The 16,571-nt window shown below is 36.4% G+C and overlaps 3 protein-coding genes across 3 annotated transcripts; all 3 read left to right on the plus strand.

The window, feature by feature from the left end:
* The first annotated feature begins 1,157 nt into the window (after positions 1-1,157).
* Positions 1,158-10,978, plus strand: HELRODRAFT_192145 (hypothetical protein). The gene is made up of 10 exons (XM_009020714.1): positions 1,158-1,262; positions 1,442-1,542; positions 5,168-5,623; positions 5,751-5,883; positions 6,280-6,357; positions 6,474-6,612; positions 6,663-6,725; positions 9,458-9,517; positions 10,371-10,595; positions 10,820-10,978. The coding sequence occupies exons 3-10, from the start codon at positions 5,328-5,330 to the stop codon at positions 10,894-10,896; spliced, it is 1,071 nt and encodes a 356-aa protein (XP_009018962.1). The 5' UTR covers positions 1,158-1,262; positions 1,442-1,542; positions 5,168-5,327; the 3' UTR covers positions 10,897-10,978.
* A 1,838-nt stretch (positions 10,979-12,816) lies between these two features.
* Positions 12,817-13,002, plus strand: HELRODRAFT_81147 (hypothetical protein; the record flags this gene model as incomplete). The annotated part of the gene is made up of 1 exon (XM_009020715.1): positions 12,817-13,002. A coding segment is annotated over one exon (186 nt), but the record flags the coding sequence as incomplete, so codon positions are not given.
* Positions 13,003-13,722: 720 nt separating this feature from the next.
* On the plus strand, positions 13,723-13,959 carry HELRODRAFT_81084 (hypothetical protein; the record flags this gene model as incomplete). The annotated part of the gene is made up of 1 exon (XM_009020716.1): positions 13,723-13,959. The coding sequence occupies one exon, from the start codon at positions 13,723-13,725 to the stop codon at positions 13,957-13,959; it is 237 nt and encodes a 78-aa protein (XP_009018964.1).
* Positions 13,960-16,571: the final 2,612 nt, after the last annotated feature.

Consider the following 16,571-nt stretch of genomic DNA (forward strand, 5'->3'; position numbering starts at 1 on the left):
ACTTCTCTTGCAGATGTTGAAGTGCCTGGCACACGTCCCAAAGGCTGTCCAAAGAAGTCCTGGTCGCAAACAATCGAGCAAGACATGAAAGCTCTAAATTTAAATGAAATGGATACAACTGATCGCCTAATTTGGCGCAAAAAATTGATGGCAAAGAAAACAACGTCCTACCTCGGGAGAACTGGGTCTCTGGACGCTAAACGATGATTGATTGATTGATTGAATGCCTTATGTGAATACATTTGAAAGGTGAATAATTACTTACACTTCCTTTTTTACAAATACACTTGGAAACGTGGATAATTTCATGTAGGTAATTATACTTCGTTGTTTTTTAAAATCAATCATGGTCTAACAATTTTTTCCCCAAATTTTATTTGGTAAGGCCCGGTAATTAAATAAGACAGGCTTGTGCAGATTAACTAATTTGCAGTAGAAATAGAAGATATAATTTTTCAAGGTGATCCGTATAATAAACCCTGCAATTAGCCATAATAATATGGAATGGAATGTCCAATAATAATTCATTGATTAATTAAGCAAACATATAGGAAATCAAAATAGCAAAATGATCGTAGCTATTAAGGTTTTAGTTGTCAGATGTTATCCGCTAATAGCAATGCTTAAAAGCATATAGGTAAAGAGAAGTGTGAGAGTTTAACATAGTGACCCGGTTCCGAAGAGTAGGTTAGATGTGAGCTAAGGAATACAGGAGCATTGTATGCAACTGTTAAAAATGAAATTCAGAATAAGTCATCAAAAAAAAACATTTTCGAAAAGAATGAAAATTTAAAATATTTGACTTCGAAAGAAACCAACGTTTATGACAAAACTGCATTGACTGTCGAAATAATTTGAAAACGTTTGCATTTTACATTTAAAGTATCAGTTGCACATTTACTTTTCAAAGTTACACTTCTACATTATTATGTTAAACAAACCATATCCACTAGAGTAGCTGGACACTTAAAAAATTATGAAACCCAAATCAACCAATTTTTTCATTTCTTTTTTCATGATTCAAGCGCTACTTACTTTTTTGTGGCTGAGACTGAGGTAGATTTTGATGACGACGATGATGATGGTGATGACGATGATGATGAAAGTACATAGCGCTCGCATGTTTTGCAGTTGTTGTACCAAAGACAGACCTGGTTTGAGAATGCAGTCGAAGTGCCACACAGGTTGCGCAACCAAATCTCCGCCTCCATGTTTCCTCCTGCCAATCAAGCAATCCTCCAACAACAACATCTCACTAGATGGTTGGTGCTGCTGCTGCTGCTGATGATGATGATGTTGATGATGATGTTGGTGGTGGTATGATGCTGGTTGTGGCTGATGATTGAATGGTAATAACTGTTGGGAAGATTTTGATGAACAGCAAATGAATTACTTATGTAGAATAAAGTAAACAATGTTCTTAAAATTGAAATCAACTCAGCATGAGAATAATGCCACACAAACAAGAATCATGTGGACTGTTCATCGCCGTATTCAAAAGAGTTGAGAAGCTTGATGTTGCGACACACAAACAACAAGAAGGTTTTTTATGCCTGTCAATTATTTTGGTAAACAGTCCAAAAAGCGAATAGAAACCGACGAATAACTATCTCTTCATGTTGAAAGAAATCTAAGCTGTTGATGTTGTTTCTTTGTGATGTTATTTTTAATTGCGTTAATAATTAAAGTGTTGTCGTTAATGTATATTGTGTAGTATTTGTTTTTAATTGCTTCAATTTTGTTGAAGGCAATGATGCAGTTTGGTGAGCATATGTTGTTGTGTGGCGTCAAGGATAACCTGATATGTTTCTTCACTGACTGTTTGTTGGTATCCGTCCTGATTGTCGTTAAGTTGCTGGGTGAGCATGAAATCTTCAATTTTGAGACCATATTTTATACATTATTGTATGAATTCTATCAAATTGTTGGCATTAACCAATTTAAAGTCTAACTTTTATATTTTTCTAACTATGTTGGTGTCGTATGCGTCCAAAATGAATGTCGCTGTTGTTGGAATGTTGCAGAGGTCGTTGATGAAGATTGTGAACAGGGACGGTCCGGGTATGGAACCATGAGGAACTCAGTTGTTTACGCTGCGGAGTTTGAATTTTTGATTACTTATTGCCACATACATTTGAGATAACTGTGAAGCCACAAATGAGTCTTCCCTCTGACACCATTTGCAAAGAGTTTGTTCAGAAGCAGTTCGTGATTGAAAACATCAAATGCTTTGGTGAGATCGATGAAAATTCTTAAGGTCAAAATTTTATCGTTCAGATTTTGCATTACTTTTTGAGTGAACTCCAAGATTGCTAGTTCAGTAGAGTGATTTGCACAGAACCCATACTGGTTGTTGTTGAAAATGTTTAATTTTTTTTAGAAATGATTGCAATCTTGTATACATTAATTGTTCAAGAATTTTGGAAACAAGTTGAAATAAAAGCAATGGGGCGATAATTATTTGTTTCTTGATCATCACCTTTTTTTAATACTGGTATTATTGTTGGGCATGTTTCCAACGATGTTCATTATTTCAGATTTTGTTGTTGAGTTGAGATATATTGAGCTTGCTGCTAAATTGACTGGTCTGAATTTAACGTGTGAATTATTTGGGTTACATTGGCTTTGCAAATTTGAACTTTATCCTCTATGATGGTGCTATTGATTTATGATGGTGCTATTGATTTTGAGTTAGGAGATCTGTGGTGGACAAAGTTTTTGTTTAGAATTTCCTTATTTGCGTTCCATTTTTGCTTTGCGTTATTTGAGGTGTCTAAAAATTTTTGTTTAAAATAATTTAATTCTGCTTTTCTTTTGAAATCGTTAATTTACATTGTTTACACTGTTTACATTGCAGCCTGTTTCGTTCATTCGGTTTTGTTAAATATTTTTTGTACAACCGGTTTTGTTGTTTTGACAGGCAAATGATTTCTTTAGTTATCCATAATTTTTTGTTTTTCTCATTTTCTGGTAGGATTGGAGCAAATTCATCAAAAACGTTGTTGTTTTTGGCGAAAAATTTTGCACATGCGATGTCGATATTATTTTCACTGGTGATTGAGAACCATTGTTGTGATGAATGGGCACGACTGATTTTAATTATTGAAGAATTTGTAATTTTACGTTTATAAATGTTGTTTCGATTTAAAGTGAGGTTATAGTTTTTATGAACAGCAAATATTGGCAGATGATCGGAAAAATCTGGGATGACAATCCCGCTATTAAAAACTTGTGTTGAGTTTGTGAAGATGTTATCTAACAATGATGACGACGTTTTTTTGATGCGAATTGGTGAAGCTATTAAAAGCGTGAAACAATAAGAGGAGATTAGATTTTTGAATGTAGAAGCACTGTTTGAGCTCATATCTGTTAAGTTGAAATCTCCAACAACGTATGTTTCTTGTGAGGTTTTTACGGAAGCTAATATGTCTTCAAATCGTTTTACAAAACATTCACAGTTTGACGAGGGGGGCGGTACATAGCATCTACGTTGACTGCTTTGCCAGTTGAGAATTGTTTTTATCTAAGTTGAATGCAATGCGTGTCAGTAGTATCATCTTCAAAAAGTTTGCTATCGGAGATGTCATAGGCTAGAAAATGTCTAACGCCACCACCCTGTCTGTCAGCTTTGTTCTTGAACAAAAATTTGAAGTTAGGTAAATTTATTAAATTTGCTGTGCTTTCGTTCCGCCATGTTTCTGTTATGATTATGATGTAAAAAAAAAGTTTTGCAACTGGAGTAATAAAACTTGGAGCAAACTCATTTTGTTGTACAAACTTCGGGCATTAAGGTAAAATATAGAAAATTAATTTTTATTGTTTTAACTATTCATGTTTGATTTGATGATAGTTTTTGACAAGGTTTCAATAGAATAATACACTGAGCAGTCATGTTGAGAATCTACATTAGTCAATTGATTATTATTGTGGTTTTCTTCCATATTTACGTTTTTTGGAGTGCTTCCTTGAAAATCCATCTACGCGCCGATATGTTGCACGGCCATTTATCTGGGTTCAACATGGCTTCTGCGTCTCGGATGTCTATGCAGACTCGAAAAGCTTTTGAGATAGCATCATCTGGTTCTAGTTGAGATGATTTTTTGTTGGTGACCTCGAAGCACGTGATTGGATTTATCTTGTTTGTTTGTAGGTGAATTTTAGTGTCATCAACTGAACAGTAACTGTGAAAGTTGCTTATGTAGAAAATTGATTTTTTTTTATTAGAACTTTATTTGCTTTTTTTTTAGATTTTCTAAATTGATGTTTCTTTCTATTATTTTACAAGGTTTTGTTGTCAGTTTTGGAATTGTTTTGCTCGAGTGTAGGGCTGACGGATGATCATTTGTAACGGTGTTTTTCGGAGATGGTGTTGATCTACTTTTTTTTCGTTTATTTTTCCTAGACCTAAACACTTCAAAATGTTTGTTATCGGTTGTTACCTCTTCAGATTTACGATTTGCTCTGTCGACCCACTATTAGCAAGACCCACTTGTTTACGCGCCGTTGAATTGGTTGTCGCTAGAATTGACAAACGATCTTGTATTTGAGTTGTTCACGAATATTTGAGTTTGTTTATTTCTACTGTTGTCCGCATTTCGAAGTACCGTGTTGTTGATGTTGTGGTTTTCTTTCTGTGTTCAAGTTCTTTAGTTAGACGGTAATGAGTTTGTAACCGTCAATATGAACTACTGGTGTTTGTTAAGTTTTTCGGTTATACTCGATTGCTGGTTATTAAATAGCGTGCTAATTTCTCTGTTCGAAATTGAAGTTTATTAAATTGTTACTTGCAGGTATTTTTGTCATGTTTGCACTTACGAACATCGTGATTTTATCTTGAAGTCCGTTGATATTAAGCTGGTTTAACAGGAAAATACATTCTATAATTCTATCTTTTTTTGTATTTCCTTTTGACGAATATTTCTCTATTTTTTCACTTTTCAGACCGCCTATGTCATTTTTCAACAGCTTCAGAGCAACGTTTATTTCCTCATAATTATAAAATTCTGAAACATTAATTACCAAACATCGATTTCGAAATAATTAAAGTTGTTTGTTATAAAATATAAAATTTCGTTATCAACAATTTGCCTGTTCGCCATGTTAAAATCACTCCTATCTATATGAAACTTACATATATGCTGAATACATACAAAATTACTTCCTCAGGTGTTAATGAACGTAAAAACAGACGTGAACACGATCGTCAGGATAACAACACTAATAAGAAAATAAAACTGGCTGCTGATGATGATGCTAAAATATTGCATGGCGACATTAAACCCGGGCATAAAAATGATAACGAGGTGACAAATGATGGCAGTTATAAGATGATGGTGATTGATGATGGTGAAAGCAGACAGGATCCGTTGGAAGATTGCATGGATGATTACATCATACGTGATTCTGTAAACAGTAGTGATGAAACGACTAATCAGGAATTGCATGGTGATGGCAGAGAAAAATCTAGATTCGAGGATGCTGAACTTCACAATGAACAACAAAATCTACAACAACAATCTCCACCTCAACAACAACAACAATCTCAACGGTCTGAGACTCACTTTATAAAGTCAAAAAGAATAAATTTTATAGAGCCAGATAATCCTGATGTTCAAGTCATCAGGTTCTTTTGTGCAATAATAATAATATTACAACAATTCGTATTTGAATTATTACTTTTGAATTTGTTATTTTTGAATTTAATTGTTATTTTTCGCCTTATTAGGGAAGCAGCTTAAAAATTTTTACAGGGATTTCTATGGTCTGTTGCATTTCCCTGTGGAAAATTTGATGATAGAGAAGCTTGGCACGTACCCACATCGTCTGTATTACGTCAGTGATTTCGTCAAGAACGTCATCTCCAGCAACCACGACTCCTACGCCGTAAGATTCGATTCAATTCTCTCTATCAAGCTCATCACTCATCTTTTAAAAGTTCCTTTGCACGTTAAACCCATAAATTTATAATGAAAACTCACATTATATGAAATTAAAAATTGAATCTATATCACATCAAGTATTATATTTAAACTAAATTTTTGTCTTATTTTTTCGTGATTTCCATATCAGTTTAAATAGTTGCAAATAGTTTTGATGTCCAATTGTTGCTTTACTTTTACGAACTCTGGTTCCATCTTATTGTTTTTAAATCCACTACTATTATTGCTACGAAAATAGCAAAGCTGATGAATTTCGTTTTAAATTGTGTAACTTGAAAATATTCTTAATGTTTAAATAAAATATCAAAAACATTTCAGTTAATTTTGAAAATGCTCACAGTTTCCAAGAGCTGGTGTGAAAATGTTCAACTACCGGTCGAAGGACGACACATCGTGCAAGTTCATCATCTGTCAAGAGGTTCTTGTGCATTTTAATGAATAGTTATGTGTTAATAAATAGATTGCTACATTCAGTATCATGCAGAACTAAACTCTATTTAATTGTTAATTTTGATTCAATTTTTAAAATTTTAGGGTCTTCCACTGTTGTACAAATTCATGACCAAAAGAATAATTAATTGCTCGAAAAAAGACTTTGTGGTCCTTGCTCGCAGTTCTCGCTTGTTGATGTACAACCTGACTGCCAACATGCAAAACAAACTCAATAAATTAGGTTTGTTGTCTTATAACATTGTACATAAAACAATGATCATATAATCGCAGTGTTGTTGTTGTTGTTGCCCTGCGTCAGACATCATTGGAGGGATCCAGACGAGGCCGTAGCCAGTTAGCCACGGCCACCGGGTTACGCCAGAGATCTATTATCGTGAAATGAGTTGGGTTTTTTGGGCAGCTGAACAGATGGGGAACATCATCAGGAAGTAATTGGCATATTGGACAGATGTTGCTGATCCTACTGTCTATTTTCGATCTGTAGCTGTTGAGGGAGATGCAGTGACCAGAGCGGAGCTGGGTCAGTTTTCTTCTTAACGCTCTGGGCAAACTCTCCTCTGCCTTGTCTATTTTGGGTGTTGGAGGTGGCCATCCGTTGAACAGCACAGCGGCATGATATGTCTCCGAGGCGAGTTTCGCAGCACTACAATGCAAGGCAGATGAAGCTGCCTTTAACGCTCTGCTGTCGGTATCTGTGGGCAGAACGGTTTGCACTGTCTGTACATATTTGCTGAATAATGTGTGTTTTATATTTCTGTCGGGTCGTGGTTCTCTTGTGATGTGATGGCAAGGGTGACTGGTATTATGGCCTTGTAAAAGGAATTGAGATGATAGTAGGTCAGTATGCTGCTTTACTGATAGCATCTGGCATTCAGAGTGGAGATGTTGTTCCGATGCTATTCCGTGGCATCCGGTGATTACCCGTAAAGCAGCGTTTTGTGAGCGTTGCAGTCTGTGGTAGCTTGTGTCGGAAGTCAGTGGAGACCAGGCCGTGCAGGCATACTCAATAACTGATCGGCCAATCGCCTTGTATGTCTGCATTAGTGTTTCTTTGTCTTGGCCATAGGTGGTTCCACTGAGAGCTTTTAAAATTGAGTTTCGCTTAGAGGCCTTAGAAGCTGACATCTTGTGATGCTGCGAGAAGGAGAGCATCGTGTCAAAGATAAGGCCTAGAATTTTTGGGTTATGCTCTAGAGGAAGAGTTTGTTTATTGACTTTGACTTGCGGGTGATAATGGTTTACGATGTGTAAGAGGTAGAGTGTTATTGTGGGTTTGGATATTGAGATCTCCAAATTACGGTTGTGGAAAAAGTCATGTAACTCCGTCAGATAACTGTTAAGCCGCCGGGTCAAAATAGCTGCATCTGGACCTGTAGTGTAGATAGAGAAGTCATCCGCATATGAGATGATTTTGATGTCCGGGGGTGGTGCAGGTGTTTTTGAGACATAGAAGTTGAAAAGTGACGGGGACAACACTGAGCCTTGAGGCACTCCTGTGTGGATGATTTGTTGTTTGGAGTGCTGTTGTCGAAATGTGGTTGATGCGGTACGTCCGTGCAGGTAGCTTGACATCCAGCGTATAACAGATCTTGGGAGTGTTGTAGTTAAAAGATCCGAAAGAAGAATACGGTGGCTGACCGTGTCGAAGGCTCTAGAGAGGTCTAGGGCGGCAAGAACGGTGCAATGAGCTGGTCTTTTGTGATTAAGGCCATTTGCGATGTCGTTTGTTATCGTGGTGAGAGCAGAGGTTGTTGAGTAGTTTGGACGGAAACCGTGTTGATGATCCGCCAAAGTTAGATGCTTTGATAGGATTGGGAGAAGGCATTTTTCAAGGATCTTGACGGCTGGGCAGAGTAACGATATTGGCCTGTATGATTTTGAGTCGCTATCTGGTTTTCCAGGTTTTAACAGAGGGATGATTTTCGCTTTTCTATAGATGTCGGGAATTTTACATGTATTCAGGGAGCTATTGAAGATGTTGGTGAGGAAGGAAATACCTAGAGGACCTAAATTTTTGAGATGTATGATGGTGAGGTTGTCGGGGCCGGAGGCTTTCGAGGGCTTGGATTGCTTGATGGCCGTTGATACTTGATCTGGGGTAAAGATTTGATGGTCATGAAGAGGGAGGTTATTGATGGTCCTGGTTGTGAATCTATTTAATTTGTCGGAGATGTGTGTTTTGAATGAGGTAAAGGTTTTATTGAATAGGTTGGCCATCTGTTTATTATTTGTTATTATTATTTGTTATTGGTTTGTTATTGAAAGTGATGGCATTATTTGGGTATTGTTTAGGCTTACCGTTGAGAGCCTTGATGGTGGACCATAAGCGGTTTGTGTTGGTGGATTTATTGAATGTGCTCAGGTATTCCTTCCAGCGGGTGAGCTTTAGATTATTGATTTTTTGTTGAATGACAGTTGAGAGAGAGTTGATGTTGTCTGAAGTAGGGTCCAAGGATCTGAGACTGTCTCGCTGATCCATGAAGTCCGTGATTTCTCTGGACAGCCCTGGTCGTGAGAGAATTCTCCTTTCTGAAGGAATGTTGCGAGCGCTGGCGGACGACAAGATGTGACGAAACAATTTCTCAGCTGCCGAAGGGTCATTGGGAGATACAGATTTTGCGAAGGCAGTTTCGGCTTCTTCAGTGTATCTGGCCCAGTTGGCCTTATTGAAATTCACGATTGTTGTTTTTGGAGTTTTCGTGGGTTCCAGATCAGCGTGCAGAGTAATGTGAATAGGGATATGGTCAGAAAACAAGGTGGTAAGTACGGTCCAGTCCATAGAAGATATCAGGGAATCTGATGCTATCGAGACATCAGGAGAAGTTGGTTGGCTGTTGTTGGGGAGACGGGTCGGAGAATCAAGATTTAACGAACCGCAATCAGAGTCATCGATCTCGACTGCCAGTGCTTCACCTCGCGCGTCCTGTATAATTGCAGTGTGATTTCGCTTGCATCGTTTTGTCATCACTTATTTGATGCTCACTCAATTTACAACTGTGTGTGGCCACAGAAATTGATAAGCATTATATATTGCCTAGATGTCGTAAGTCCTTATTTGTTGGCAGGTTTTCCGACTGTCGCTAAGTTGCCAACTTATAGAGATGGGCAATTTCGTGATCAGACAGGTTTTTGTACTACATGAATACAAAATCTTTTTGTCAGAATTCAAGATTTTAGAAAATGATTTAATCTGCCGTTTTACTTTACTTGTGTGATATTTAGATAATTTTGGGATAAACTACAATTGCTTAAAAAAGATTTGTTATAGGGCCGCGAGTTTTCATGAGATGGTGACAGCTGTCCGGGTGAGGGGTGTAGAACCGTAGATGGTGCGATGGTAAAGGAGAAGGAGGATGGAAGGCGTGGACGTTGGGATGATTCGATAATTAGAGGGTGTGATTGAGATATCATGTGTCCCTTTGCAAGATAAATTTTTTTTAAGATTTTAAAAACCGCTGTTAAGAAATAAGAAAATGTTTAAATTAAAGTGATTGATTGATTTTTGATCTCGGAAGTACTTTTGTGGAAGGATAAACCCTACACTAGAACTTGTACTTGTCTTTATAATGACGAACGTAAATTAAAACATGAACGGTATGAGATTAAAAAGAGTTGCCACTATACTGAAAAAATAGCGCTAACTTATTAGCCTACTGTCTGTTTATGATCCGTCGTAATTTGTTGGTTATGTCATTCATAGTGACATAACAAATCAGATATCATCAAGTTAAACCTTTGTTTTTCCTCTCATAAATTTTCATCAACGTCAGACTGAATAACACCTCTGTACATGAACTCTGTCTTATACCTATAAAATGTAATGTGTTTGGTGAATTAACCAAAGTTCTGAGAAGGATACACGTGGTATTTTGTAATGGTCTCTGATGATTTAAATTTGAATTTAAACGATTTCCAGCTGGCAATGATTAAATTAATTCAATAATTTTTCCATTCATCAACAAAATTTATTTAATTCAGAAAATGGCTGCTTTGCCGTTGTATACAATCCAAGAATTGAATCCAATGTGAATGCGTCGAACCAATCTGAGACCATCAACGCCCCAGTAGATGACTCGGTGAATAGTGAGGATGATTTCTTCGCATTGGTTTGTCTCAAGACAGAACATGCATACGTCGCCTTGACATCTGAGTATTTAAGAAAGTATTATTTGCAAAGACTTTCAGTTCCATCGCACGAAATGGGTTAAAACGATTTTTAAATAATTTATATTATTCCGTATTTCGACTTCTTAAACTAAGCCAAACTGAAGTGGTTTACGTAATCAGATCTAAAAATGTTTAAGATATATTTTGGTAAATGTCAAAGATTTGTAAAATTAAATTTTTCTTTAGTCGGATAAAATTAAATTTAGTAACGTTTATTCGTAATAATACAATTAGCTTGATCATACTATTAATTTTTTCAGAGGCATTCCGTCCATCAAATAGCTGTAAGGAGGCTTTAGTTAATTTTGCGTTCTATTTGGAGCAAGCTGGTCTATAAAAGAACAAATTGATACATTGCACTGACTGACCGTTTTCAAATTTTCAAAAAATAATGCTGAATAAAATAAATAGAACAACAATTCATTCGGCGTTGTTACTGTTACGTATAGCCTACAAGAGTGAATTTGGATAAAGGAATATTTGTGTGTATATATATATATATATATATATATATATATATATATTTATATATTTAAATCAATATAAATCAACCGCTGTTCGATAGTCTCGCCAAAACTCTTAAAGACTGAACGGATTTATCTTATCTTGGTCTTGAAATGTTCGTGGAAGTCTAGGGAAAGTTTTAAGGTGAGAAAAATTCGAATAATTGCCAGGTAAACCCTAAAAACAGTAAATATTGTGTTACGATATCTGTATATACGAGAACTTTCTTTACTTTGTTGATCCTTTGTGATAGTGACATTTAGAGCAATGTGCTCTTTTTTTGGATTGTAATTGCGACACTTTACTGCTAAGTGAGCGAGAAATTTTCTCACTTTGATTATAATTTACGATGCCGAGGAGAAGACGACCTGATCTAGGTCACTGCAGTCAATCAAATGTGCGAAGAGTTACCTCACGTGCTAACCGCACTGATGACCAGAGAGATACAGATCAAGAAAATAGTCGTATTGCTATGTCAGAATTGCGTTATTTAGTGAGTGATAATGAAGTAGATAGGCTTAGAATAGAACGAGTTCGTGCACATCATACACAACAACAGCAAGCACAACATAATGAAGTTGAACAAATCCGCAGATGAAGTGCTTCTGTGATTCTTGAACGAGCTACTATGATCGGAAATTGATTGTTGTGCCGACAAATTGGTAACAATTGGGGAATGAAAATAATTTGTAAATATTGTAAGTCATTAAAATACACTCATGAATCTACTGGATTATATTGTGCTGGAAGCAAAGTAAAATTGCCATAAATGGTCTCACCACAAGATCTTTTACGATCATTAGTGTCTGGGATTGAAAATTATTCTAAGCATTTCTTGGCCAACATTCAAAAATATAACAGCTGTTTTCAGATGACATCATTTGGCGCTATACATGGCAATTTCATGCTCACTTTCAAGGTATTATACTATAATATATTTTTATAATATTCAATATATACTAAAATAAATATATCGAAAATAATGAATCGACAAATTTTAAAAAAATTAGAGATACAAGGACAAATTTTTCACTTACTTAGGGCACTGTTACCAGTATCTGATGCAGATTATCAATTTTTACAAATTTATTTTATGGGCAATTAAGATGCGGCAATTGATAAACGTTGAGCTCACAATCCAACAGTGAAGAGAACAATTGTCCATGAATTACAAATGTTTCTTCATCAAAATAACAATTTAGTAAACATGTTTAAAATAGCTTTGGATCGGATGCCATCTGATAGCCATAATATTATCATTCGATCTGACAAAACACCTGCCGGTGAACACACAAGGAGGTTTAATTCACCTACCATTGGCGAATTGGCTGTTGTTATCGTGTGCGCCGTCAAACCTTGAATCCTACACTACAAATGACTGCAGAAATGAGACATTAATTATGATAGAAGATATGTGTTTATTGATAGCAAATAAAGTATTGCCGTGATTGGAAATGACAGCACCAAATCGTCATAAGCACGATGCATTAAACCACGAGTTGCAAAGAGAACAACAGTACGACATTGAACCATTGGCCGAAACAGTTCGTACAAATGTTCCACAATTAAATCAACAACAAAAACTTGCTTACAACACTTTGATAAATGCTGTGAACAGTAGATCTGGTGGAATCTATTTCCTTGATGCTCCTGGAGGAACAGGAAAAACGTTCTTAATTTCATTGCTTTTGGCGAGTATCAGATCGCAAAATGATCTTGTTCTAGCGATGGCTTTATCTGGAAGAGCTGCGAAATAGCTGCGAATCTTCTAGAAGGCGGGCGAACTGCACATTCTGCTTTGAAATTACCATTAAACATGCAAATCACCGAAACACCAATTTGCAACATCGCCAAAAATAGCGCAATGGCCAAGATCCTACAGGTATGCAAATTGATTGTTTGGGATGAATGCACAATGGTCCATAAGAGATCTTCGTGACAACCAAAATATTTTTGGTGGGGCCATAATTCTGCTGTCAGATGATTTTCGTCAGACTCTTAGTTATTTTCCGATCAACTGTTGCTGATGAACTAAATGTATGCCTAAAATCATCGAATTTGTGACAGTATGTAGACACTCTAATTAACTAACTAACATGCGATTATTTTTGCAACAAGATGAAACTGCGAATGTGTTTGCGAAACAGTTGTTAGACATTGGAAATAATAAAGTTGCAGTGGACACCTCGACCGGGTTCATCACGTTACCAACAAATTTCTGTCACATCCCAGACTCAAAAGAGGAGCTTATTCAGCGTTTTTCTCAGATATAACGCAAAAATTTAATAACCATAGTTGGCTGGGTCAAGGAGCAATATTGGCGGCAAAAAATAAAAATGTCGAGGATCTCAATGTGACCATTCAGAATTTTCTTTCAGGACAGTTGGTTTCTTTTAAATCAGTCGACACTGTTATGAACCAGGATGACGTAGTCAACTATCCCACAGAGTTTTTATATTCACTGGAATTGTCTGGATTACCACCTCACAATTTGCAGTTAAAAATAGGGTCAGTTGTCATCATGCTGCGTAACATTAATCAACCTCGACTGTGCAATGGAACAAGACTGGCTGTGAAAAAGCTGATGAATAACGTCATCGAGGCAACAATCATAAAAGGAAAATACAAAGGAGAGGATGCCTTGATTCCGCAGATACCAATGATTTCAACGGATTTACCATTCGATTTTAACAACTTACAATTTCCAGTATGTCTGGCTTTTGCGATGACCCTAAATAAATCGCAAGGACAGTCGTTAGAAGTTTGCGGAATCAATTTAGAGTTTCCCTGTTTCGCGCATGGACGTCGCGTGTTCGCGCGCCGGAAAACCGTCTTTTTGTTTATATACGCACCACAAAACAAAAAAACGATAGTTTATGAGAAAGCTTTAAATTGATTACAAACTGTTTCGTAGCAGTGTGTCTGTCAGTATAAAATGTGAACATTATAAATAGCCAGTATTTAAGGAAATCTCTATTTTGTAATTAAGCGACATGATGTGTCAAAAATAATTCATTCAAAATATGCTTTTTTTTATACGTATTATTTTATACAAAAGTTTAGGTCTTATTTATCGATCGAGGAGGCTGTGACTGGGAAGGGCAATAAAGTTTATGTGACGTCCTGTTTATTTCTGAAATGTAATTAGAATTAAAAACTAGCGAAAATGGAGAGATTATTTATATTTTATTTTGCATCTTCCGGGTCCAGTCGCTCTCATTCAAACACACGATCGAGTCCGGGAGATACAAAATAAGATTAAAAAATATCGAAAGCTGCCATTGTCCTGGTTATAGCGGATGTTTGTTGAATTAAATTTAATTTAAATAAGTTAAATTTGACTCCATCAAAGAAGAGTTTCGTTTTAAAAGTAATCCTCTTGATCTCTGGCGATCGCTCACTTCTTCTTTCTCGTCCGCCACAACACTATTCAGATGATGAGTGCCAAATCTTTGTCAATTCTTTCGCAAATCATTTCATATCAAAAATAAATAATATACATCAGTCAATCAAAGACAATATAAAAACAGATAACATAACACCTTTCAAATACAGACCACAATCAACAAATATATTCGACGCCTTTCCTGCTGTTTCGGTTTCAGAGGTGTTAAAACTCATCTCGTTTCTTGCTAATAAGACATCTCCACTTGACGTTTTGCCTACTGTTCTTCTCAACAAATTTTCCTCACTCTTTGCTCCTGTGATCTCAAAACTTGCTAATTTTTCTTTTAGCAAAAGTGTTTTTCTTACCACTTTCAAAACTGCCCAAGTTCTTTCACTCTTAAAAAAATCTAATCTTGATGCATCGGACCCCTCAAACTATCGTCCCATCTCAAACTTGTCTACTTTTTTAAAAATTCTTGAACGTTTGACTTTAAACAGAATCCTTACACAGGTCACCTCTTTTTCAAATTTTCCACCTTCCCAGTCCGCCTATCGTCCTGGCTTCTCCACTGAAACTGTACTTCTCCATTTATATGATAATCTCACTAACATTTGTGGTAACCGGAGCTGTGCTGCTATGATCTGTCTAGACCTATCTGCGGTCTTTGTCACGATTAATCATCAAATACTTCTAGAAAGGCTAAAAATGGAGTTTGGCATCGCTGTCCTGGTTCAGTTCATATCTTTCAAACCGCCCCCAATTTATTAAACTTGGCACACAGGTCTTTTCTGTTTTTTGCTTATCTGCTGGAGTTCCTCAGGGCTCTGTATTAGGACCAATGCTTTTCACTATTTATACTAGTCCCTTATCTTTAACATCTTTAACAATTATGGCTTATCCTTTCATCAATATGCTGATGACAAAAGTATAGTACTGGAAATCTCCCACCAAAACATCACTTCTCAACTCGATAGACTTAACTCTTGTGTCTCATCAATAAAGAATTGGCATTTTTTTAATTTTCTTCAACTAAATGCCCAAAAATCTGAAATAATGTTTTTTGGCACACCACAGCAACTCACAAAATTTTCTCCACCCTTCAACGTTACAATTGCTGGATCAAGCCTGTCCGCATCAACAAGTCTTAAACTTTTAGGAATTACTCTTGACCCGTCTCTAACTTTCAAAACTCACACTTCTGCTCTCATCAAAATATTTAATTACATTATTTGGTCTATTCGCCATATTCGACCTTTTCTCACAGTCGAAATGCTAGCTGCCTAGCACGCTGCCTTGTGTTATCTCGCCTTGACTACTGCAACTCCCTGCTATATGGCACTCCGGCGTATCTAATTTCCTCTCTTCAGATCATTCAAAACAGATTAGCCAAACTTGTTTTAGAATTACCTCGTTCATCTTCTAGTTCAACATCTCTTGCTCACCTGCACTGGCTGCCGATTCATCAACGCATTAAGTATAAAATATTTCCGCGATGTTCAACAGCGCTCCTCAACGAATTTTGAAAACAGATGGGTCTTGAGATCTGCTCTGAACTTTGCAAGTCATGGAGAAGTAGTCAGAGAAGTAGGTAGAGAGTTCCAGAGAAAAAGACCAGAAAAAGCAAAACAGATTTGGCTAAAGAGTGTTTAACACGAGTTAAGAAAAAGCGAGAACATGAAGACGATCGTAAACCGGGGCGTTTAGGTTCAATTAATATATCTGATAAATACTTAGGAAATAATTTAGATTGAGACTTATACATGAACGTGCAAATTTTAAAATTATTCTATATTTTATAAGTAGCCAGTGCAAGAGAAGAAGATATGGAGATACATGAGAAAAGAAAGGGGTACGAGCAACTAGACGAGCAGCAGAGTTAAAAGCTTTACTTAAAGGATAGAGTATAAAGTCAGGAAGACCATAGTAGAGCGAATTACAATAATCAATCTTAGGTAAGACTAACAAAGTAACAAGGAGAAGAGTAGGATCATCAAGAAAAGGCAAAAGTTTTTTCATTCTACGTAGATGAAAGTTAGAGCTTCTAGCAACACTATTAATCCGAGGAGAGAGAGACATAGTAGAATCAAAGATAAAACCTAGACTACGAAACTTATGAAAGA

The sequence above is a fragment of the Helobdella robusta genome (assembly GCF_000326865.2).
Source record: "Helobdella robusta unplaced genomic scaffold HELROscaffold_29, whole genome shotgun sequence".
Classification (NCBI taxonomy): domain Eukaryota; kingdom Metazoa; phylum Annelida; class Clitellata; order Rhynchobdellida; family Glossiphoniidae; genus Helobdella; species Helobdella robusta.